The sequence below is a fragment of the Dicentrarchus labrax genome, unplaced genomic scaffold (assembly GCF_905237075.1).
Source record: "Dicentrarchus labrax unplaced genomic scaffold, dlabrax2021, whole genome shotgun sequence".
In the NCBI taxonomy this organism is placed as follows: domain Eukaryota; kingdom Metazoa; phylum Chordata; class Actinopteri; family Moronidae; genus Dicentrarchus; species Dicentrarchus labrax.
Genome location: NW_026136719.1, coordinates 3,688,145 through 3,714,468, shown reverse-complemented (window position 1 = coordinate 3,714,468; position 26,324 = coordinate 3,688,145). Strand labels below are relative to the sequence as shown.

The 26,324-nt window shown below is 40.8% G+C and overlaps 1 protein-coding gene across 1 annotated transcript in view; it reads right to left on the bottom strand.

Moving 5' to 3' along the window:
* LOC127351354 (SH3 and multiple ankyrin repeat domains protein 2-like) overlaps positions 1–26,324 on the bottom strand; it is a 224,346-nt gene that overhangs the window by 135,722 nt on the left and 62,300 nt on the right. Inside the window, exons 3-8 of the mRNA XM_051378830.1 lie at positions 25,470–25,697; positions 19,254–19,457; positions 17,435–17,506; positions 13,324–13,432; positions 2,763–2,914; positions 1,993–2,160 (exon numbers count right to left, since the gene is read on the bottom strand). Coding sequence (XP_051234790.1) covers positions 1,993–2,160; positions 2,763–2,914; positions 13,324–13,432; positions 17,435–17,506; positions 19,254–19,457; positions 25,470–25,697 — 933 coding nt within the window. The remainder of the gene's footprint in view (positions 1–1,992; positions 2,161–2,762; positions 2,915–13,323; positions 13,433–17,434; positions 17,507–19,253; positions 19,458–25,469; positions 25,698–26,324) is intronic.

The following is a 26,324-nucleotide window of genomic DNA, read 5'->3' as shown; positions in this document are numbered from 1 at the left end:
TGCTGCAGAGAAGAGCACATCCAAGGAGCAGCTGTACCCTCAGTTTGAACCCAGTCATCACAAACCGGGAGGATAGATGTGCAGACGGGAAGATTAAATAAATGAACAACTGCACAATTGAATTCACCTGGGCAGACTGTAAATTTAAACTATTACAAGCAGAGGCTGAGCAGGAAGTTATTGCTTTTATGAAACATTTTCTCTGTAAATGGCATTAACGTTAGCGGTTGTGGGGACAGACGCCAGTTAGCCGGTTGGAGGGGATTATTTTGAAATGGCCTATTTACACTGTAGCTCATTTGAGAAACTGAGAGGTTTGTAAAGGAAAGACAATAACCCAAACGACTACTTATCAACCAAAGCAGGTTACAGTAGAAACGTATTTCATCAGCAAGTGAGCAGTGGAACTGAGTGTGCTGCACAGGCAGGAAAAATATTAGTCTGAATGTGTTTTTATACAAATTCTGTATTTGTCTTAACTTTCAAGGTCTGTTTTTACTGCTGCATTAGTCTCACCACGACCACTGGAGATTATATATATTGACGTTTTAACAGACATTGCTGATGGATTTGTGGCCCTCACACATGTTGGAGACGAGCTAATGTGGTTCAGCAGCATTAAAAGGCGGGGTCGGTCATTCTGAAGAAAGACTCCCTGAGAATGATGAACGACATTCCCATCAGCCTCAGCTGTACTTTGAGCTTAGTAAAATATAGAGTCACATGGTGTCTCTCTCCCTCTGCCTGTGTTGTATCGTAGCCTCTCTGTGGTTTGTTTCCATAGCCGGTCTGCTCCGACTGAAACTGCTGTTTGTATCATCTACGTTGGTGAATTAAGGATTTATTTCCACCAAACCAGAGTTTTTTGTATGGAGTCTGGTGGAAAGTGATAGTGATATTAAACTAAAGGTCTATCTCTGTAGGGATCCTTTTCATAATGTCAGACACTGAGAATAACAATCTGAGTCTGTCAGTGGCAGAAATGTTAGTGGATGCAATTTGATGGGCACATTTGTCCCCAAGGATAGCTCGTTTAGTGGCTATTTTCTCTACCTAACAAAGACGGTTTTGGTAAGTTTTATTTTGTTTGTGTCCAGTTGGAAGTGTGTTTTACAATTATCTGCAAGATGAAATGACTGATTTTTTCAATGGAGTCTGGTCGGCCGTGGCGCCCGTCATTTTGGTCATGGTTTTGGTGCTCTAGTGAGACATCTAGTGACAAATGAACTTATATAACCTTTTACACTGCTGATGAATAATGTTGTAGTTTCATTAACAAATTGTTTCAGCGCTTGATCAAATCATTAATTTTTGATGCTGAAATCCAGTCTGTAATATGCAGCATCCTTAGAGGTGGTGGTACAATAAATCAAACTGATTTCATCCAGAAGATCTGGAATAACAGAGAATGAGGATTAAACAGTCCAACAAGAGCTTTTTAATTATATCATGAGTTTGAATATTTCTATGATTCTTATATTAGGTATAGAGGGTTTTATTTCAATGTTATTAGTGTTTGGCTGAGAAGGATGCGATCACTGACATTTTCCAGGATTTTATGAATGAACAAACACAACCTTGAACTCTGAACTAGCAGCATCCATTCTGCTGCTCACCGTCCGGCCTGACAGCTGATTGTTATCACGTCTGAAACGGGACAGATTGGGGAAGGCAGCAACTTGACTGGGAGGGAGATATAAGCAATCTGATAAAGCCTGAACGCACACGTATGCACGCACATACACACAACAGCACGCGGGGACACTCATAGTTTGTCACCGCTGCAGGGTGGCTCTCCTTAAACGCCTTTATCTACTTGGATGGGTAACAGCTGCCAAGCCAGTCGCCCACAGCCGGCTGGGGAAGGCAGCGTGTGTCTGTGTGTGCTTCAGTAATGCTTTCCCAATACAAGCTGTTGCACATAACAAACAGAACAAAAACCCCTCTGTGCTCATGTGTGTGCACCTGCTGAATGTGGCAGCGTGTGTTTACCTGGTGAACTTCGTGCCAGCCGTTCTCGTCCTGGCAGCAGACGAAGGCATGGTGGTTCAGCAGGAGCTCACAGCAGCCCGGGTCTCCTCCCACCACCACACTGTGATACAGAGGAGTCAGACCACGGCTGTCCTTGTAGTCTGGGGAAGCTCCCAACTCCAGCATTGTCTGCAGCGGGACAGGTGTGTGTGTGTACAGACAGGGGATGTATGGATAAAAAAGCAAGGTGGGTTATCAAGTTTGTAGCTATTCTTAATTCAGATTCACAAATTTTGGTAAAATTCTCTTTAATTGAAGATTTTTCATAATAATCATCATTATCATAATAATAAACTTTATTTCTTCTTTTAGTTCTTTTTTAAAAACTAATTTTACAAAGATTTAATCTGTCACAAAAGACAAAGTACAACTGATTAAAATATCAAAAAAAGTTTAGAGTGATAATTGAAGATAAAAATGTAATTGTACGTTCATAAAAGTGCACTGTAAGATAGATTTAAAAGATAAAACAGATTTTGCTCGTTTTATCTGCTCGGGAAGAACAGACAGCTAAGGCCTCCTCTCTAGCCTTCACTTTCCTACAACAGTCAGAGCCATCGCGCCTTTATCATCTCATCGTGCTGTCAAGTGACAGGTCTGCATGCATCAAAATCTGATGCTGCTTAAGTTGCAAAAAGATCGGCGAGCTGGATCTGCAGAACTGCCAGGCTTGCACTGCGGCAGAGCACATGTAAGCAGGCGTGAGAACGGAGGAGAGCGGGTTCCCTTACCGTGAGCGTGACCAGGTTCTTGGACCGGGCAGCCTTGTGGAGGGCCGTCATGCCGTCTTTGGCTCTGAAGTCCAGGTGAGCTCCTCCATTCTTCAGTACCTTGATAATCTCCACCACATTGTCCAGGTGGGCTGCAAACGTCAGCGGGCTCTCTGGAGGCAGAAGTCACAGAATATGTGTGTGAATGTAATCTGTAGTGCAGGTAAAGAACCAGATTAAAACATAACATAGCAAACCACCGGCACTCCCAGCTAAATATCATTTAGACTATTGAGAATGAACTTGTTTCAGCCCTGAGCCATCATCAGTGCAATGAATTCAGCAGAAATGGCCATTTATTGACAGGAGAGCTTCAAAACACAATCAGCTAACAGTGTAATTGCCTGATCCAACACATCTGTGAATGAACCACCCATAAGGAGCCTCTCCTAATGAAGGAGGTGTGACCATAAATAACACTGAGCTGTGTTGGTATGACTGCCCAATCTTGGAAACACATAGCAACAGAAAGAGCTATACAGTCCAGATCAAGCAGCCTGCATGAAGATATAAACAGGATAAAAAATATTGAGAAAAACCTTCATAAATCAATCATAAATTACATAGTATACGCTCTCTCTTGTGGAAAAATAGAACAAAACTGTACAAAATGCACTGCTATATATAAAATAAGGGCTGAAACTACCAGAAGTGCACAAATCCTTAACTCAAGTGGAATTACTGATTCAACTTCTTTCCTCAAGTAAAAGAAAGAAAGTAAAGCTATTGAAATGTAATCAAAGTATTAAAGTAAAAAGTACTCTCTTGTTTGTAATTCCTCTCAAATTTAATGAGACTGTTTTTAAAATGTAAGGAGCAGAACGTCCAGATATTTGAGTAAAAATGTTGGGAGTAAAAGTAAAAAGTTGTCAGAAACACCAATAGGATTGGTCTATACTGGGGTCAAATAACATCAGTGAATATTAAAGAGCTACCAGACCCTGTAGTCCAGGAAGTTTGAATATTCATTAGAGGATAAATACCGAATCCATCTGCAGACTGTACAAACAGAATCCAAATATAACAAATACTATTATTTCAATGAGAGCTAGAGGACCTCTAACCTAAAGCTTCAAACCATTTAACACCATGACAGTCAGACATACCGGATCATGGAGTTATACTGTTTATATGATCAATCACACCTCTGTATTCTCAGTGAGTCCATCCAGCTCAACGCACCAAACTCAGATCAAACTATCAAACTAGGCAGTGCTGATCAGATATGGATCCAGATTCTGTTACTGTGTGGATCGTTTCTCTCCTCAAATCTGTTCACAAACATATTTTACTGTTTATCTGGAATACCAGATCGTGTGTGACCAGGCGAGCCGCCATTGTTTCCTGATACAGAGACTGTAGAAACAGAAAGCTCATAAACACACTACGACTAAAACAGAGATCAGAATTACTTCAGGTACCAGCAGTGTGGCACACGACTCCAGGGACTGACACTGAGGATGTGATGAAACACTTTGTTTTCTTTGGTACAAACCACCTGGGAAAGCCTGTCTGTATTTTTCTGTTTGCTTGGTTTAACTTCACACGGAACAATTACAGCTTTAGTCACATGACGCACAACCAGACAGAGCACCTGTAGGGTATTCAACCAGAAAACATCCCAAGGTAAGTATGCTTGTTTTACAGCTTACTGTCTGGAAACTCTAGATATATTAAAAGAATCAGCTAGGGCGATCCATTAATCTGTGAGCCATTTTCTCAATAAATGGATTAGTTGTTAAAATGTATTAAAATTCTGTTAAATGTTGATCACTGTCTCCCAGAGCCAATGGTGACATCCTCAAATGTCTTTTTCTGTCCACAACTCAAAGATATTCAGTTTACTGTCATAGAGAACTAAAGAAACCAGAAAATAGTCACATCTGAGATGCTGAAATCGGAATCTGAAAAATGACTCTTGCATTACTTTGCAGGCATTCAGAGCGGTACAGCCAGGCTAACCATCTGACAACAGCTACGTTTAGCTTACTTTACTGTCCATCAGGAAACTCTGTAAATTACAGTTGAGTTGAGGTGGAGCCTCCGGAGGGAAAACCAGAAAACATTTTCTCCTCAAGTATGATCCAGTTTCACCAAAATGAGACATAGTTGGTGGCGTGTCGTAAAGCGCACGAAAAGTGCCAAAAGTTACATAGTGGGAATAAAGTGAAAATGCATGAAATCATCTCAGTTCATTTCTGACAATTCTTTGCACCTATGCAAGTGGTGTGTTACAAGTATTTATACAGTGCCCAGTGGGAAGAGCAAAGGGACAGAGTCTATCCAGTCCAAGCTAATTGTCAGTTAAGGATGAAGTTTGTTCTTGGCTCACTCTGTCAAGCTGGATTTCCAAAACTGATTCCCAGCTGCATCGTGTATTTCATAAATAAGCTCTATTTCGAGGTTGTTTCCTGCAGTTGGCTTACATTACACTCCCACTTCTGACAAACAGCTCCACAGTTCATTTGAGGCAGGCCCGAGGTTCATTTTTAGTCTGTTCGCTGTGGTTAAGTGGTCGGCATTCAAGTCTGAATGTTACTGCGCTCACCTCCTAAACTGAGCTAAAGGTGCCTACTCCAGATTTCAAACAACCTGCTCCAAATAAAGCGTGAATGTGAATGAGGTTGGCCTCGAGACGAAGAGGTGGCCTGCCGAGCACGAATGATGTCTGATGAAGAATCACAGAAAAAGTAAGAAGAAGATTGAAGGTTTTCTTTTCAGTGCGTGTCGCTGTGCAGGTTGTTTTCTCCTTTGCACTGATGTGAACCAGGCTGATAAAAGCAGGTCAATTGTCTGTCACAACTAATTAGAGTATTAAAAACGTTGCTGTGATTAAGACGTCATTAGACATGTCAATCTAAATGAGGTCATCAAAACAAGCCACTCAGAGACAATTGATGTGTCCTAATTTCAGTATGCAGTATAAATACTATGCAGAAAGGTTTTACAGTCGTGTTCAAAAAACCTAAAAACTAGGGATGTTAAGATCCACATCAGTGCACAAATTAAAGTTTAAAATGTTTGCTTTGGATACAATTTGGGATGAAATCTGGGTGCATAGTTTCTAACATCTCTGCATCAGTAGAAAACAATTTATTTTTATATACTTATTAGCAGAGACCCTATGCTTTTATTATTTTAAAATGTATATAGTTATTTACATTCATTTAAGTTTATATCGATTCCTCCCTTTGAAACTATTTCGTAAGCTGTTTAAAGTCCAGTGTGTATCATTGAGGAGGATCTATAGTCAGAAATGTAATATAACATTCGTAGGTATATTTTCAGTAGTGTATAATCACTCATAAGAAAACTTCAAAAATATACACAGTAGGCTCACTTCTATGAAGAAATCTAAATGTAAAGTAAATTGTCTAACAGAACAATGGTCAAGTGTCAAGGACAAGAAAATACAGAATTTGTCAAAAAAAAAAAAGTCTGTATGATTGTAAATACAGAGAATTGTATAAAAAGTTCAAAACGGGAAATAATCTGTTCAAAATTCTTCCAAATCTCTTGTTTTACAGAAACTTCTTGCAGTTCACTGTTTGGGTTCATTGAACAGTTTGAATATAATACAAAATATCCATAAAATATGCCACTTCAGCAGAAGTCGTCAGTTTACTAAATGATAGAAAAGGGGTTGCATGCTCCCACCAGTGCTTGTGTGACATATTTGTATGTTTGTTCTTGAATTTCCCTCGGGTATCTATCTATCTATCTATCTATCTATCTATCTATCTATCTATCTATCTATCTATCTATCTATCTATCTGTTTGTGTACTGTCAATTTTTTTTGTCATCGTTTATATGTGAAAACCTCCTTGTGGATTTGGACAGAAAACAGAGCACAGTGCAGTCGAACAGGGATTAAACTGAACATTTAATGAAGGAGAAGTTTGTGATACATCAGCCATGGTCATTCCTTACACTGTAAAAGTACGACTGGTGGCGAGCGGCTTCCTCTGAAGGGACGAAAATGAGCCTTGATTTCTCCGACTGTGAGCAGACAAGAGCAGCGGGAAGAAGAGGAGTGTTTGTGGTTCCTTTTGTTAATCACATGGAGAGCCTTTGCTGGACAGCTGAAATCAATAGCTAGTAATAGCTGAGTAACAAGAGTCCTAATCCGCAGAGACGCCTCTCCCCATCAGCAATAAGGTGTTCATTTAACAATAGCTCTCAAAGCCCATTAAGACAATCTCAATTCTCTGCTTAATAACCCTTTCTCCTCTCAGCTCCACCTTTATTTGCCTCAATAGACCCATTTTCTTTCCTGGCCAATCTCTCCACCCAATACTGGCTGTGTTAAGAGCACCTGAACTGCTGAGATACCCTTGACATATTCATTAAACGGTCATAAATAAACATAATTGTAAGCCTTAATACCCAGGTAAACCAGCACTGCTTAAATGATTGTAATGAGCTTTTAAATACAGCCGGCTTTAGATAATTGCTAACAGTTATTTTGAAATCCTGTAAGCAAGAAAAACACTGAACCACTCCAGAAAGGATTATTTCTTTTGTTTTGTTCTTCAGATTAAACAGCAAGGTTTCCTTTCTCACAGAGTGCTCTTCATAAGTCCTCACTGGCTGATTTTAGTCCCCATGTGTCAGTGCGAGTAAACCTTGTGTGGTTCTCAGTGCCTCCAGAAGCACAGCTCTTAACCCGACTCCCTACTCATCCTCCTGCAGTGTTTTAACTACAATCCCTGGAGAGTTTCCTGTCAATCCTATGGATCGCTGACTCCCGTTCCCATTGTTCCAAAAGCCAATATGACTGATAAGAGGGTCCTGGACGGGTGAGCAGGCAGTGATACTCCAGTCAAATACTGTCTCTTAAGGTATTAAACGATCACCAACTGTAGGCTTTAAAGATGGGTTTAAAAAGTTTATAGCTTTCTCCCTTACAGATAGTGGTGATTGTATTGAATTCATGGCCGTTACAATGGATGTCAGTGTTGACCCAGTTGAAAAACATCTAAAGAAACCTCTCCAACCACTCCTGTAGCATAATCCACATCCACAATCGTCCATCTGTGGACATTTAAGTTTCAAACCCTCTGTGAAAAGTAGTCTAAATAGACTGCTGTATTAAAGAGCAGTGTTTGTCAAATGGGGGTACGTGTAGGCCTATCCCTACTACTGCAGGGGGTACCTGAAATTCATGCATAATTCCTAAAATAATTATTCAAGTTCAATAAAAATGTAAATATAAGTTTAATAAACCACAATTTACGTTCAATATTCCTATAATGCAAGGGTTAACTGCCTCAGAGAATAACAAAGATCCCCAGTGAAGCACTTGTTTCTCACTAATTTGCAACTACAATTCTATCTTAGTGTTGCATGATGAAAAAAATGGTTTGTCTTGAATTTAGTCATGGATTCTAAACATTTGAAATGAAGCATTTAAGTGTTTTCCTACTATATCACTCTACTATTTCTACCAAAAATACAAATAATCTACACATAAAGTGGCTGAAAAAATATTTTTAAAAAGTTACATTAATGAAAAAGGTTGGAGAAACACTGTGTTAGAGCATCTGCCTCCAGCACTAATCTGTTCAAAAGATAGATAAGAGCAGATATTAACATAGATATTAGGTAGAGTATCACTTCCAAGGAAAAATTAACCCTTGATTACTATTCCACTGATACTGAATGTGAATACACCCACATACACGGCCGCTGCTAGCACCATTAATTGTGCAACCGCCAACTGCCCCGTCACAAAAGATATTCAATATTAGGGATGGGAATTTATTGATACCAATACCATTATGCTGATCGGTCCGTTGCTTTGTCGATTACCTCACTGATTTCTTGATCAACTGGAACAATTTGAAAAATCTGGGTTATTTATTGGCAACACAACACAGTGTAGAAACAGAGTTATTTCAGTTAGTACTTATGAATTGCAAAATGGTTCTTGATTCCATGCAATTTGTCCCAGTAATGTTTGTTCTTAAAGTGCAGTGAGGTAGCATCACATGACTTACTTAAGCAATGTTTGGGTCAAAAAATGTTATAAATGCAGTTGCAAGAACAACTCTTTCAAACTTGATTTGAAACAGAGCTCATTCTAATTATAACTATTCTAATTATCTATTAACTCCCCCTGCTCTTTCATTCCATCTGCCGGGTGTCTCTCGGTCTTTCTGTGGCTCACTCTGTTTGGAGTGTTTTGGAGTGATTATTATTTGGGGTGCTTTAACTTTGTGCTCCGCCTCATGCCTCATGCCTCATGCCTCTGGGCGCATGGAGAGACGTTTTCTCTCCAGTGCGTACCTGACATCTCAGTTTCTCTCAGTGGTAGGTTTTATGTTGTTTTATAGTTTCATTCCCTCACGGTGAATTATTGTCTGTGCCATCTGTGCGCATATCAGCTTTGGTGACTTCTGCTGTATCACTGGAAAGTCTGAGTGTGACAACTTATAGATGCATTTCAGTCCTCTGAAGGCACTAATAATTTCACTGTAACTGCATGTGGCTATTAGCGCTGGTGTTTGAGAATTTGACACAGAAAGACGGCAATTTTGCGCCACATTTATATTACCTAATTTAATTATTAATTAAGCATTAGAGTACTGAGATGCTATTTGCTTGGCAGTGCAGTTAGAGATGCATTAAACCCTTTCCATGTGCTTTTTGTTGCTTTCTTTTTGTCTTATTTTGCAGTGGCTGCTCGTTTTTTTAAGTAATTTTTTTAAAGGTCCAGTGTGTAACATTCAAGAGGATCTACTGGCATAGGCAATATAATATTCATAGATAAGTTTTCATTAGTGTATAATCATCTCCAAATAAAAATGTATTTTTGTTATCTTAGAATGAGATGTTTGATATTTGGGTGGCGGAGTCCGCCATATCGTTATTTCCTAAGATTGGAAAAAAGTTTCGCCTTAAACCTGCAATAACTTTGGTTTTTTTTGCCACTGAGGGGCAGCAGAAACAAGTTGTAAACGCAAAATTAACATATTACTTTGAAGTTGATATGTTGAACTTGTTAGCAAACAGCTTATTTGCACATTCAGCAGCCATAGAGTTACAGATCACTCATCTGGAGTAGTGTTAGTGTCCACCTCTTACATATCTCTCTATAAAAGCAAGAAATCTCTGTCTGTCTGTCTGTCTGTCTGTCTGTCTGTCTGTCTGTCTGTCTGTGTGTGTGTGCCTCAAATATCTCTGCAGATCAGGATCAGACTGACCTGAGAGTTTCAACATGGCTGCTGTGTAGTTTAAGGGTGTGCAACATCGGCTTTGTTTGGACTATAAAGATACCGTTAATAATTCATTAATTTCATTTCATAAATGATTTACGAATTCTGCTAGCATTGTCAAACATAGCCACCATAGCCAAATGCGCTCCAGAGCCAATCACTGCAGAGCCCACCCCATGACAAACACGCTGATCTGATACCTGCAGAGGTGCGAGCAGTGCATCTACACTGACTGTTGTGGATTACTGAGACTGAACGAGTCCGGACCGAGTCTGTTCCGGTGTGAGGAGATCCGGATACGCGAGGACAACAAACTGGAATCGGAATCTGTGGATGTTCGTCTGTAGCGAGCTGCTACACCTTCAAACACAACCTCATTTGGCCATCCATGAAAAAGCTACTTAACCTCCCACTTTTCTATATATATACTTCCTACGGGCACTGCACTAGTAACTATTGATCATAACCAAAATGCAACCATGCTCGTGTTTATCTAGATGTTTTTTTTTTTTTCATTTTCAAGTCATCAAAATGCAATGAGAAAGTGTTTTAATATTAACATGATTTTGCTGCACCTTCCCTCAACCTGCCTTACCCTTCCACTCGTCCCATCATTATCCAGAATGCCTTTGGACGACCACAGAAAACATACATGAGTGTCGCTTCCCTTCCTCTAAACTCAACATGTTTTATGAGTTCAGTCCTTTTAGGTCTATTGAGGCCATGGTTGCATGTGTTCCTCCTAATAGATTACATTCCCTGACAACAATATCTGATGGTAATCCCAAGCACTAGCTCCACAACAAATTAATTCAATTGCACAACTGAGTGGATGTGCATGTTTGGAGATAATATGTTATAATTCTTGCCAGGTTTCCGTCTCCCCAGACAGGACTCTCTGCCTCCAAGTGGACCTCTAAGGACTTATTATCCTAGCTTAGCATTGCATGGAACACCTGCTCACTTTGTCTTTATGAAACATTTGTGAGCTGTGTTGAGAACACACTGACATTAGGACACAGCTCATTACTCCGGGCACTGGCTGGTTGTGTGTAAGAACACACACATTCCTCCCAGGAATGCCTGGTACACCACTCCAATGTTCACACCTGGAACATACTCAGAACAAACAAAGTCCTTCACTTCCTATTTCCAGGACATTTAGTCATCCTAATCAATTTCCAGGTGTTTACTTGGCTGGAAAACTACTCTCTAAATTTCTAGGTTTTCCATGATGTGTGGGAACCCTGCACAGTTCACCATTGCAGCACCATCAACAAAGGCTGGAATCTTAACAGGCTGTTTCCACTGTGTGGTCTTGAACAAACTTTCACATTTTTGGCACCAGGCCATGCTAATAGTGGGAGTTTGTGCACCCAGGTTTTGAGATATCTGCCTCTTAAACAACTGCTCCCACTGCTGGGATTTATTGTGCATCACAATCCTCAGATTATTCCTCTGACCTCCCAGTCACAGAGACTATTTCTTTAGTAGAAAGTAGCTCAAAACAGTTCCTAGCAAAAATTGATCGGGAACAGTCACAGGACAGACAAGTTTTAATGAATCACTTCTGTGGTATTTTATTTCTGCCATGCATCAATTTAAATGATCAAAATTACTTTAATATAGAAAAGCAGACATTTTATAATTGGGACGGCCAGAATTTACTTTGTGATGGTAAAAACTGTGTTGTGAAAATAGTTAGAGCCCTGAAACAGTAAACTGCTGTTGTATTGCTCCACGTCAGTACATACAGTATAATACCAGAGCAAACCATCACTATCACTACCAGCTCTGTTAGTGCATCGTAATGATCCCTGGAGAAAAATGTGTAGTGAGGCAGGAGGAGAATGCAGGAGAAATGGCACAAATGCCGTGGCTGCTTGTTGATTGGTGGAGCATCTTCCTGCTGCCGGTCTCGGTGTTTTCTCCCTGTTTGGGTCTGTTTGGGTGGACCACATTGTGGACCAGGTCTCATTACCCTCAGGCCTATTCCGATTCTCTTTTCCAAAAACGTATTTACGCAGGTAGGTTTACTACGTGTCTGTTTCAGAGCAGGTCCAAGACTTTTGACCTCTAGAACCTCTAAGGGGACATTTGAACAACTAATTGCTGCTTCAGCTCTGGAACTGACACCCACCTGTCTCTCATTACTTGTTAACCTACATGCTGTAAAAGTAATTCTACCCTGAAAGTCAACTGAGCCTGTGCAAGAAGCGACCAGAGAATATTCTCTTCAGAATGATGAGGGACATTTGCTGGGACTGGGATCAGACCAACCACTTGGCATACACTGGGATTACTGATGGTCAGACTGGGGAACGGGACTCTGGAGGAACTTATAAATAGCTATCACTTTCTCCAATATTTCTTTGTTTCAGTGTTTGTGTTTCTAAAGGCACTTGGTTCAGAATCCAGATATCTGTTGTTGGAGAATGTCCTGGCGTAGGAAGAACACATGCAGACATACACACAAATACTCAAATTTAGACACAGTAATCTTTACCTTTTGGAACTCATATGTGGCATTGATATTCAGTTATATAATACAAAATTTGCTGGATGTCGCACTACAGCACCAGCATCTCAGACTAAAACTAAGGGGTGCTACAGCCCACCAGACTCCATTAACAAAACTAGTCATTTTACCTCAGAGATAATCGTAAAACACATTTTAAACTGCACCGAAACTAAATAAAATTCACCAAAACCACCTTTGTTTGTCTTTCCATTGTCTGTCCAATCAGTAACACTGACTTGGTCGAAATAAATCCTCATTTTATCAAGTTAGATGTAATGTACTAACAGTAGTAGTTTCTGCCACAGACAGACTCAGGTTGTTATTGTCAGTGTCTGACAGCATTATGGAAAGGATCCCTACAGAAAGAGACCTTTAGTTTAAACAGAAACAGCCGTAATATCACTATCACTCTCCAGACTCCAGAGCCAAAAACGCTAACGCTAATTTTACCTTGCAGATCATTGTAACTTAATTTAAAGTGGACAGAAACAAGTTAAAATGCATCAAAACCTTCTTTGTTAGTCTTTCCAACAATCACCAACTCTGGTTTGGTGGAAATAAATCCTTAATTCACCGATGTAGATGAGAAAACAAACCATTTCAGTCGCTCTTCTCAATGCCAACAGTTACGGTATACATGGAGGGACACTAACATGCATGTGCCACTGGGCCGGCTGTAAACAACACAGCAAATAGTTGTTGTTGCTATATTAATATTCTAAATCCCGTATATAACACCTTCAAGTTTGACGTCTTTGTGCTCGTGCTTGTGTGCGGCCTTACCACCGGTTTCGCTGTCATGGTAGTTGGGATCGAAGCCTCTCTCCAGCAACTTAGACACCTTGTCCACCTGATTATGCTGGATGAGGTCCATGAACTTCCTCAGATTGGCCTGCACAAACCAGAGAAGAGGAAAAGCTATTACAGTGAGAAGAAAGAACAAATGGTGGTGGGTGTGAGAGAAAAGAAGTCAGGATAGAGGTTCAGAGCTGTAAAAAGACTGAAATAGAAGTTGAGATAGAGAAAGGTGTAGAGGGTCAAACATAACTGAAAAGTGGAAGCGTTTAGGAAAACAGCGTGAAAGTGAGGGAGACTCACTGCTGAATACAAGGTAGAATAAAAGGTTACTGAAACCAGGAAGCACACGAGGGGAGAGTGTGGCGATTGTGGGGAGTGGAATGGCTGCTGGTTTCTCTTCTGTTCCCGTCTGCTTTCTTTCCAGGCCGCAGTGTAAAAATAGATAAGAGAGCAGCTCCCCGAAGGAGAGGAGAAAATGAGGAAAGAAGAATGAGATAGCAGAAGAAGGAAAAGACAATGGGTAGCAATAAAAGAATAGACTGAGAAGAAAAGGCACAAGAATAAATGAGGGGGAGTAAAAAGGCAGGGTGGGAGTAAAAGATAGGGAGGTCCTGATCACATCATGTTGCCCCTGATACAAGCTGAAGATTGAGCCAATACACAGAAGAAGAAATTCATTTCTTATTATAATATTTTCCTATGTTATACAGCTGTACAGTACACAAGATTTTTTTCCCCAGGATGGCAAAATCATGACCCAACCCAGGGGTGCACAACCTACAGCGGTCTCTAGCCCCTCTCCAGCGGCTCCCTGTGGCTTTAACAAAAAATTATATAGAAATGGTTATTTTCTTTAAACATTTTTAGTAATTAATCAACCAAAATGTGCATCATTCGTTGAGTCCTGAGGCTAGCTATTGGATTAAAGGTCCAGTGTGTAACACTGAGGAGGAACAATTGGCAGAAATTTAATATAATATTCATAGGTACGATTTCATGAGTATATAATCACATTGTTGTTATTACATGGTTTGGCTATAATGTCAAATTGGCTTCAAAGCCCGGCGCTCTTTCTGGACCACTTCCATGGAGTCGGCCATGTTTCTAAAGTAGCCCAGAACGAACAAACCAAACACTGGATCTAGATACGGGCCCTCTCATGGCCACCATAGCTACCCCCCCTCGCAGTTGGAAACAGAGGGTGAAATTGATTGCAAAATACGTTCTGTGGCACCAGACAGATTTATTTTTTACTTTCTTGTCCAAAAATTGCTCTTTTGACAGTTAAGGAACCAATTTCACTCCTCAAGCCAAACCATAACAAACCAAACCAATAAAGGCAACGAGAACAAGCCAATCAGAGGCAGAGTGGAGCGGGTTATGACTTTGCCATCCTGGAGAAAAGAAATTTGCGTACGGCACACATTCGGGGCATTTTAATAGCTACAATTATTGTAGAAACCAAACAAATAATCAAAAATAGATCAGAAATAGATTCACTTAGCCAATACCTGTGCATGAAATATGCCTGATCGGGCTCTATCCCAATTAGTTTGACACATCCCTAGAGTATGATATCACTAGCCTGGTTCCACGCTTCTGGATCTCAGCCCAAATCTTCATTAGTCACTGCTAAATAGATCAAAATAACACCTCCCAAACTGAAACAGCTAAGAAGAACATGATGTCAGACTGAATGATGAAGTCATATTATCAGACTAGCATTACTGTGTAGCTTTTAACAGCTGGTGTGTCCACAGAAAACAAACAGGAGATTGACAATCTGGTGTTTTATAGCCCCTACCAATCCACCCAAAATCCCCCAATCGGTTCAGATGCTGAAAATCTGCTCAGAAATTCTCTGTGAAAAATGCTTTTTTTATTGACTTTCTATTGTTGACACACACTTTTATTATGTTTTAGCTTGATTTCTACTTTCTTTAATTACTAGGTTCATACCTGAAGATCATTTGAATGAAACCAAGCAGGATTGACCACAGATATGAAGAGCTGCTGTTCAGGTATCAGCCATGATGAGTCACCGCCGGTTCAATATCTGGAAATGTCGAGGGTTCATGTACATGGCCCTGTGTTTTCATGCAATGTTTTATTTAATGTAGCTGATATGTCCCCTGTGTGTGTGTGTGTGTGTGTGTGTGTGTGTGTCTGCGGGCCTGGTGAATCAGAGTCTGGAGGATGGTGCCCTCTCCCTCTTTCTCCCTCTTTCTCTCCCTCTCTCTGCTGAAACAGGTTGTGAGGCTGGCGGTGGATTGGCTGTCTCAGTGTGAGCTCCAGCCAACCACAGAGCACCAGACTGCACGGCAAACAGGATTAGCTCCAGAAAGTTGGGTCAGGCCAAGAAATTAGGAAAAAAAAAACGACTCTATTAGAAATAAAAGTGTATCATAGAAGAGCCACATTTTCTGACTAATGACTTTTGCAAAGTGTAAATGTGTTGGAGTGTGTGTGTTCATCTCCCTTGCTCCACGTTTATTAAACGTGTCTTTGCATTTTCCATTTTTCGTTCTCCTTCCTTTCTCTTTGCTTTCCATCTCCTGTCCTCTCTTTCCTGCATTCAGATGTAGAATTAGAGCAGCTGTCAGACAGTTTCCTAGCGTGCCGCTAACAGAGAGCTGCCAGAGACGCTTATGCTTTGGCTGCACTACAGGATTACAGTAGCTGTGGGACAGCAGCCCAGAGCTAGCCTTACACAACGGTGGCTAAAACATGTACTGTAGAGATTTACTTCAGTTCATGTGGGAGGGAAGAGACGGAGCAAGGGAGGAGGCTGCTGTTGGGGCTGGCAGGAATGAAAAGGTTTTCCTTTTTTAAGAACAACTCTAAAAGGAGGGCTTGGGTTTCTTTCAAAATGTGATTTTAAATTGTCAAACTTTCACAGACAGTTTCTTCAGTATTTGGAAAATGATATTTACTCAGTTTTTCTCCTGATGGATCAACTGTATGGAACAATAGAGTTTTTACAACCTCTATATTGAAAAGACCCCAACTGGTCGAGGCAGACGACTGATGAAGTTTAGCTTGATAGGTAGGAAGAGTTTTGCTAAAATTAGCTTAAGATGTGACTATAAAAAGAAGTTGTTTTTATCCTTTCTTTGCTTATTTATGTTTGGTGACAAAGAAATTATATATTCATCTATATATCTATATCTTTATATATTTTTATGTAAATCCCCCATATTTATTTATCTATTTTGATAACATTGAATTATATTACATGTATTCTCTATTAGTTATTGTATGTTTTTTTTTATATGTGTTTGTTAAATAAAAAAAAAAGGAAAAGAAAAGCTCTAAATGAGCATAAAGCGAGAGGTCCGCTACACTGAGCGCTTGCTCCGGGCGTCTTTTCCACCCTTCCCGTCACAGAATGAAACAGACACAAACACTCTCTTACCCCAAGTAACTAGTGAAGCTGTTAAATAGATAATGCAATCTGTCACAGCCTTTTCCCTTTTCTAAATCCTTTATTATATTTTGGCACCACCTTTGACATGAAACAGTCATTACTGTGGAGTGTTCACACAGCTCTTCCCAGAGGCCGGTCCACAGTCGGGCCGAGGTGGGCGGCACTCTGACATCTTTCTCTTGAATTGCTTTGTCTGTTGCTGCTCATGCTCGCTCCCCAGTTTGTCTCCCAGCTGGCAATGTTCCCCACTACTCCAAACCAGAGCGGAGGAAAGGCAGAGGCTATCGCTGACCAATAACAAAAGAGTGATTTAGCAGCATTTAGCCAGTTTCTGACAGCTTTGGGAAAGGTGGGTCTGCTGCTCAGCAACCATTGTGTTATATTCTTCCACTTTATTGATTCTTTTCAATATGTTTTTACCTGCTGGGTAATTTGATGTGCACACAGGAAACAATGCATGCTGTTTGTTTGAGTGCCAAAATCAAGTAGGAATAAACATTTCTAGATGATGTGGTGTTGATTGCTGCATTTGCATAACGGGTTTCTGCTTACAGTCGAAGCTGGCACTCGTGATACTGTAATAAATCACTTGCAGTCTCTGAGAGTCAATGTGCTCTTAACAAGGCTTACATTTAAAGTTAGTTTTACCATTTAGTAGAATAAACTCACCTTTGTATGAAGTTTGGCAATCTGTTTTTCGTCCACATTGGGCTGCCTGTAGACTCGGCTCTTGTAGCGAAACTGTTGAATGAAAGAAAAGGTCCAAGGTCAGTACACACACCTTATCATTCGACAAAATCTAGGTAGTGTTATTGACTTTGAATCTTGCTAGCATAACCTTAGCTCTCTTGCTCGTAGCTGAGCAAGAACTAGAAATAGCTCCCATTGCCAAGTTGTATCTATGGTTTGTCCTATTTGCTGGAGCAATGAACAACGTTAGAACCTTATGGGATGGCAGTGATTGGTCCAGGTAGTAGTCAAACCTTCAGGTGTTACCACAGAGTTACGGCTTGTGAAAAACTTTAGATTTGGACAAAACACTTGAAAATATAAAATTGTTTTTTTCTTTTCTTTGGCAAGTGACCATGGTATAAGGGGGATAATGCCCTTAGAGGTGTCCATTATCAGGAATCAATGGCTTCAATGTCGTCCATTAATTCCTGATAATGAACACCTCATCAGGCATTATCCCTCACATGAACTCTGTGGGGGCAAATACATCTTCAGCCAACATCTTTCAGTGAAGATTTATTCAAATTAAGTACATTTTAGCATTGGAAACTGGCTAATTGTTTTTTTTTTGCCTAGTGTATATGAATATTTCTGCATACTGGGGGTCCTAAACAGTATTGGGTATAGCAGGAAATGTGAGACTCTTGTGCATTCAATGAGCCCAACTGTATTCTTGTTTGTTTGTCCCTATAGTAGCCATTTCATACAGAGAGACCAGTTTTTCAAGATCTGACCTTGCTGTATTAAATGACCTCTAGGATAATCACAGCCTCATGAAACCACTTAGTTAGAGACATTAAGAGGATGGATGGCTTTCCTAGCTATGATGACAGTAACAGGTGTTACTGAATCGCAGCATACATTTTTCTGTAGTGTTCGTCAAGGTCTTGGTATCTCAATATGGTATTTTGGAGGGATTTTAGACATTTTCTATACATTTCCTGGGTCAAAACTGGTTAAAATGTACACCAACGTATGAGAAACAAAAGAGCATGGGATACTTCTATCATATTTGAATTTGCACCTAACAAAACACACGTTTATTAAAGATATTAAAATGGGTTTGTGGTACGGAGGGGTGGAGTGGAAGAGGTTAAAGCTCTGTTCCAACAGCACTACACATTTGGGAGCTGATAACATGTCTCTCGAAACTCTCAGTCATGAGCTGTTTACTTTACACCTCTGGATGCCTCTTGAAAGCAATTGTTGCTCCGGAAAGAGGATCGCTAGGGGACCGAGTGTAAGATGTGTCCTCTTTATGAGTGGCACATTTCATTACTGTCAAGGCTGTGTTAAATATGAACTTACATCATGTCTTTTCTTTGGAGGCTGCAGTGTTAGTGTGGGATTTGAGCTAGATTGTTTCAGTTATACTTTACTTTAACAGGGTCTTTTTATACACATGTCCTGTTCCTACAGTTGAACGGTGTACAGTAGGGCTGGAAGATAGAAAGGATATTGAGGAATTTAGTTTTACTGTCGATAAGTGATGTACACTAACAGCCAATCAGATCACAGAAACAAACTTATTACAATCAAAGAATATGGCAGTCCTTTAGGATTGAATAGCCCACTTACCAAGACAGGGTTGTCCGAGTTAACTAAGCACACCACATACTACTCATACTGACTCATACTGATTTATTTACTTAAAGCAACATTATGTTACTTTTCTACCTTAACATAACAGCTTCATTATTAGTGCAATGCTACACTGAGATGTAATAAGGAGGAGTAAAACTGGCCAATAGTTTACCTCCAAAGACGGCACGCCCTTGCTGATTGGCTGGGGGTACTCTCGAAGGACGCGCTCTTCGTCCAGGAACTTGCCGTCCCTCCCATTGCTGGCTGGCTGGAAAAGCCCATAGTTGAGCACGTCTTTCAGGCTCTGATTAAGTGTACACAGGATCCGCTGCTTGGCAACCCAGACTGTTGCATCCGGGTTGAACCGCATGCATTTCTGGTTGGATTTGGGGAGAGAATGAGATAAACTGATTAAACAAGTGACGACTGCAGTGTTGGCGGGCAGTCAATCAACACAAATTAAATATTTTAAATAAATATGTCATCAACATTTCAGTCGTGAAACTGGACTTCATACTTTTGACTGACAGATGCAAATAGGCTGGGACGTACGAGTGATGAGAATAGAATCACAGAACAATGGCGCCCAATCAAAATAGATCAGACACACATGAAATTGGTGCTTCAATAACACAAACCCTGTCCCAGTTACTACAAATAAACCAAGCAGCACTGCCAAGCTTTTTTTTTTATTGTTTTATTGTTACCGCGCTGAATGCCAAACAGGGCCACTTCGCCCGCTGACGATGTAATTGACACGACCCCTCTGCCCCCTGGTCTTTCCAAGTTCCATCTTCCCTGAAGTGAAAAAAAAATACAATGCGGGACTTCTGGCCTCGTCTGAATCAGAGAGGATTATGGGCGCTGTGCCGTGGCATTCAGGAAGTGTCTGTGAGTGTTTACAGCTGGATGTGCTGCTCCGCCGGCGATAGCAACCCTGCGTCTGTGATAAAGGCTGAAGGGATGAGCCGTCTGTGAACTCTGCCTACCCATAATCCTCTCGCCTGGCGTGGAGTGGGCATGGGAGAGGAGTGGAGGGATGGAAAGATGAAGGGTTGAAGGTGTAGTATACAGAAACAGATGTCTGGCATCTGGCAGGGCTGTTTGGACTGATACGGCCTCTCTTCCTTCTGCTGCTTTATTACAGTGGCAAATTTCCATCTGCTCCCATTATTGCCGCCTCCTCAGCCCTCGAGTTCAACTTAAACAATGTGTGTGACGCTTCCAGGGACCTGGGAATCAGTGTTTTACAAAGTAGAGAGGTCATAGGTGTTTTCGGACCAGACAGTTCTGGGGACTCCTTGAGAGGAGCTGCCCACTGGGGAACTCCCCCGAGAACAACATACCTTCAAGGGCTTTTTATCTGTCTGCCTTTGCACCGCCATTAGGACGTTATTTTTCTGTGACATATATGCTCAATAATCTGTGTGTTTTGTTTCATTGTTTTAAAGCTACCGTTTCAAGCTGTTGTTTACACGGCCGCAATTTATCATCCCACAGAGGTAGTGATCGTAACGGGCGGAGCTGCACGCTGTCTGACTTGATGGCGGCAGAACTTTTTTCTACTGGCTGCTGTGGCTCACAGATACCACGAAAACTCAGAGAGACAGTAATAGCTTTCCTGTGTTCTAAAACCTTCCAATTGTGGTCCAAGAATTCAAAGCAACAGTCTTTGGAAAACTAGCCTGCTTATCTAACCTCAAGTCTGCCATTGTGTCCAATCTTTGAATCATTAGCAAGAACGAGCTCTGAAAAGATGGTGTCTCCATCTGGATGTAAGAGCTGTGTACTGGCATGCAATGAGAGGGGAGATGGGTGAAATAAAGTGAGAAAGAAAAGCTTATTTGAGGAGGACAATTTGAACATTATAGAAGAAGCAAGGACGCAGAGAAGCCTTTGGGGAAGAGGAAATGTTACCACTCCCTATCTGTGATTTTTGTATTTGCAGTGTTGGTTGGTGTGAAAGAGAGGACCGTTGTTACAGCTGCCACCAAGTTTAGTCCCAAAGCTCATTATTACAAGTTCACAATATAATCAGAAACAAGTAAAAGGAGTAGTTTGCCATTGTAGGATGGTTTTGGTGAGGTTTTTCTGTTTCTGTCCACTTACGATGATATTCAGGGTAAAATTACCGTTTTTGTCTATGGAGTCTGGTGGAGAGTGATCACTATCACTCTCCATTACGGCTGTTTGTGGTTAAACTAAAGGTCTCTCTCTGTAGGGATCCTTTCCATAATGCTGTCAGACACTGACAATAACAACCTGAGTCTGTCAGTGGCAGAAACTACTACTGTTAGTGGAACAAACAACAACTACTGTTAGTGGACACACTTCTTCCCCAAAGATTGCGTTGTGCAGCTCTTTTTGCAAATATCTTCCCATCTAACTTGGGGAAAGAAGGATTTGTTTTATCTGTACACAAAGGTACATGTGGCTTTAGGTGGAATTACGTGCTTTAAGTATTTTTTGGGGAGACAGCCCAGTACAGAGACTTCCTGGCTGACGTAACTGTTCGTCTGTTTGTGTAACAATGAAACAAATGAGATATCATTTACGTTAATTGCCTCCTGGCTCCAGCTCCATACTTGGCGCACAGACATAAGAGTGGTATCTATCTTCTCATGTAACTCTCGGCAAGTAACTGAACACGTTCATTTAAAACATTTCTAACTATTCCCTTCAAAGCACATTGATATTGAGAGCAAGAATCTGTTTTGATTAGCAGCAGAAAAGCAGAATAACCAGAGCGTTCTGATCTGGTTTGAACCATACAGCATACAGTGTACAGTGTACAGTGCAGTGTACATCGGGGCGGCAGCCGGGCTCATGTGTGTCTGTGCGTTTGAATTATTCAGCTGAGTTTGATTTCAGAGTGGACTGTGTGACTCAATCATGTGATCAAGTGGCACCACTGAGTGCTCAGTGATGAATGTGAAATCAGGAGCATTAGTGCATACATGTGAGAGAGCTTAGTCCACATTTAAACACACACACACACACACACACACACCTTCTATACTGGAGTTATAACCACCGAGCTAAATACATCAAAGGGTCATGAGTTCATTTCTGGGTCAACACTGTACCTTGAGGATCCAACCCCCCTAGATCACACACACATACACACACACACATACATACACAAACAGACACACACACCTATGCAGCACTCCTTTATTCAATTCATTTTTGCCATTCAGGAAGTGAGAAGAAAGTGGCTACAAAGTGCACTAAGGCAGCTGCTAATAGCTGTATGTTACATTCCTCGTGTTAGCCTCACTGGGATTAAATTGAACACAAATGGAAAGATGTGCTGGGTAAAGAAATCTCCCAAATAGAAAGTTAAAATGAAGAAGAGAGGGGCACCAGGTGGCTGCTGAGAGAGGAGCTCCGCCAACTTCCTGTTTCCTTCTCCTTCTTCTTCTGCCTCTCTGTTTTGTTCTGCCAGCATTCGATGAGGAAATGCTCCTACTCACTGTCATGGACATCCAGTGTGAAGCTATCTGGTCCCCAAGGACACACACATCAAAGGAGGAGCTACAGTACAAAGCTGCATTAGGCCGAGATGAAACTACTGTACAGCAGCTCATCCACGGGGGGGTTACAGTTACACCGCTGGTCTTTGATGATAAACCTTCATATCCAAACAGTCTCTGGGAATGACAGTAAAGCAATATCCACTGCAGCTACAGTGGACATGATCAATGGGGAAGCAGCACTCTGCCTATGGAAGGAGTCTTTCTACCTTTGTTTAAGAGGAGCGATGCATCATATTGTACTCACATACTGCACACCTGGGGCTTTATTAAGAGCAATAGTGTGCAGCTAATGAATGCATGGGGATTCTTTGTCTAAACTTTGTAAATAAAGAGTCCTAATTCAAAAAACATTAAAGTCTCAGAGGAAAGTAGAGTATTTAACAGTGCGTGGACACATTTGTTTGCTTTTACCACCATCACTGGCTTTATATATCAACACTTTATTCTTTATTTAAATACATCAAAAACAAGATATATAACTTGTAATAACTTTGTGCCAATAAGCCAATGGTTGCTGGCCAACAGGATACATAGTTTTAACTGATATCCTCATCAAACTATTGATTACTTACATTTAGACAGTTTTTGTGTTACAAGTTTTCTGAAAATCTGTTTAAATACACAAACTGTGCATTATCTAGTGCTAACGTTTGGTGAATTTAGAAGAAATCTACAGACATAAAATGAAGTTAAATAAACACCTAAATGTGTATTTTGGGTCTTTTCTTTCCAATGCTCTATAACCTGTTATATTGCGTTCATTATAGGTGCTGGTAGGCAGGTTTTCCTACTGTTTCCAGCCTTTGTGCTAATATGCTATATTCCTTATATTTACCAGAAAGATAGAAGAGTGGTATCAGTCTTCTCGTCTAACAGCGTACTTCCTAAAATGTCAATACTTGTGCTTTAAATGTAGAAATACCAAAGACTTTCACATTTACATAATCTGTGGGCAAGCACAATAAAACCCAGGTAGCATGGTTGTTTCTCACTGACACAGTTTGTGTATGAGGTCTGGTCCTAAGAATAACATTCATTATGCATTATTTGCTTTCTGCTATTCATCTACCTGCCATTCATTTACATAATAATGGAAAACCGGGGCACAATTTTAACATGTTTCATCAATCATTTACGTTTTCCTCTGGGTTTCCACATGGTATTATCCTATCATCTGTTATAAACTGCAGTAAAGTATTACACCACACAGCCCGCTGTAGTGTTATATATATATATAATATATATTATTGATCAGTAGTGTGGGCCCCAACTTATATTGTTCAGTATTGAACCGTGCTGCGCCTACACAAGTAACTGTCCCTGTCCTCAATCATCTGCAACAGCTACCAAATCTGGTGTCTACCCCACAATTATTTACAATCACACATTTCCCTTTAAAATATACACCCTCACCTCCGCACAAGTCTATATATCAACCCCCTACATGTCGCCCACTCAACATTCACACACCACTGCGTGTTATTACAGGAAAAGACACCACATGAGTCCAGTTGGTCAAAGGCTTTACGTCAAAATGGAAATGAGTGAAAGATTTCTGTAAAGAGCCAATTTAAAAACCGCACGCAGCGTCTAACACGTTTGAGAGGCTTTATATGAATGCTTCCTCAGAAAGCATTAATTTATTTAAAAGGTAAATCTTACCACATGTATGAGTGGAAGTGATAAGGACCTGTTACAACATAAAATAAAAAGCGCTGGGCCTTTATGGATATTTTTAAGATTAAATTAAAATGAAAATGAAATTGATGGTTGTGTCTAAATGTGTACTTCATCTTTAGACAAAGCACTTTGCATCTTGTCTGCCTGAGTACATGCAAATTTGTTACATCTCATTAGAGGGCCTCAGTACTGTAATGTAATTTTAAAAATGGGTCTGTAAGACTAATTAAGAAAATACAAATAATTTAAAGGTTATATATGAGATTATAAACATTAATATAAACAGTAATTCTCTATATACAGACACAGAGTCACATGGTGTCTCACTCCCTCTGCCTGTGTTGTATCGCAGCCTCTCTGTGGTATGTTTCCATAGCCGGTCTGCTCCGACTGAAACTGCTGTTTTTATCATCTACGTTGGTGAATTAAGGATTTATTTCCACCAAACTAGAGTTGGTGATTGTTGGAAACACTAACAGAGACGCTTTTAATTAATTTTATTCTGTTTCTGTCCACTTTGAATGAAGTGACGATGATCTGAAGGTAAAATTAGTGTTTTTGTCTCTGGAGCCTGGTGGAGAGTGATAGTGATATTACGGCTGTTTGGGATCCTTTCCATAATGCTATCAGGTGCTTGGAATAACAATCTGAGTTGGAAAGACTGTCCCTTTTGTTCTAAGATGCTGGTGCCCCTGTGTGACATCCAGTGTTGAGGGGAAAATGATATGTAAAACCTTTAAAGACAGTTTAAAATAAGACCTTTTCTGAGGTGCAAGTGAGGTTGTTGTGGGCAGAGCGAGCACATGTGGATCACTGTAAACTCAGATTTTTTATACCTGTTTGTTTAATGCATACTGACAGTGATAATAACCCACAGCTGAACTGCCACCAAGGGCCCTGCTGTACAAGTGCCTCTCCAGCAGCTCTAATACATCAACAATAATGTGTTGTGCTGTGTGCCTGCTTCCAAAAAAACGCTGTAAATAAGGCTATAATGTGTCAAATACGGCCTCATTCATTCTCCAACAAGAAGGTTGGATAATCAATACTCAGATGTCAATCATGAAAAACAAATATAGTTCATATTTTATATCGACTCCCACACAACTGCACACATGCTAATATCAGCACGCTCCACATTTCTCCCCTCATCCATCACGGATATTCACCGTCTGCTGCAGGTCAGGGATGAGGACACGGACGACCAGCGAGTTTGTGTGAATGTCGTCCATGCGGCTCTGCGATGGCTCGGCGGTGGCCCTTATGGTCTCGTAAATGGTCTCTTCGCGGGAGCTGTCGGAGGCACAGTCGTCGGAGTAGTCGGAAAAGCTCTGGGCCATCTCATCCTCACTGGAGGTGGGGCTCCGGGGCATACTCAGCAGGTCCGACGGATTCAGCTGGGACACACAGGGATGGAAAAAAGGTCACACAAACTGGAACTGTTCATTAGAGAAAGCAGGCATTACATTTAAGTATTCCCCGTGCTGCCATTAGACACCTTTGGTCGCTTTAGAGAGCCCCCCAAACATGGTGCTTGTTAGTTTATCCTCGTGCATTCTGTGCTCGCAGCCTGCAGGAAACTCCCAGGGGAATTAATGTGACTGCAAATCTTCACAAAAGCCTTTGCTTCATTAGGGTTATACTCTCTGTGAGCCAAAGAACTTCAGGAGGGTGGAAACTACACCCGCAAGCATTCGTACCGTATGACCAAAGGCCCTTCTCCTAAAAAGGCCAAGTGACTGTACTCTATTAAGCTGAGGCGTCGACATGATTTATGGATCAGCGAATGAAACACGTAACATCTCATCAGTCACTTGGTGGCCATGCTCTCGCGAGTGACCTGGATAGAATTAAGACATTTAAAATAACCTGAACATTTAATCATTGGTATCTTAAAATCCACATGGTTTGCTTATCAGTGTGCAGGGACTCTGAATATCACTAATTAATTCAATCTCATCAAGCCATATGCCTGCCTGCAGATGTTTGACCTTAAAGACAGGAAATGGCTGTCTGGTCTCACA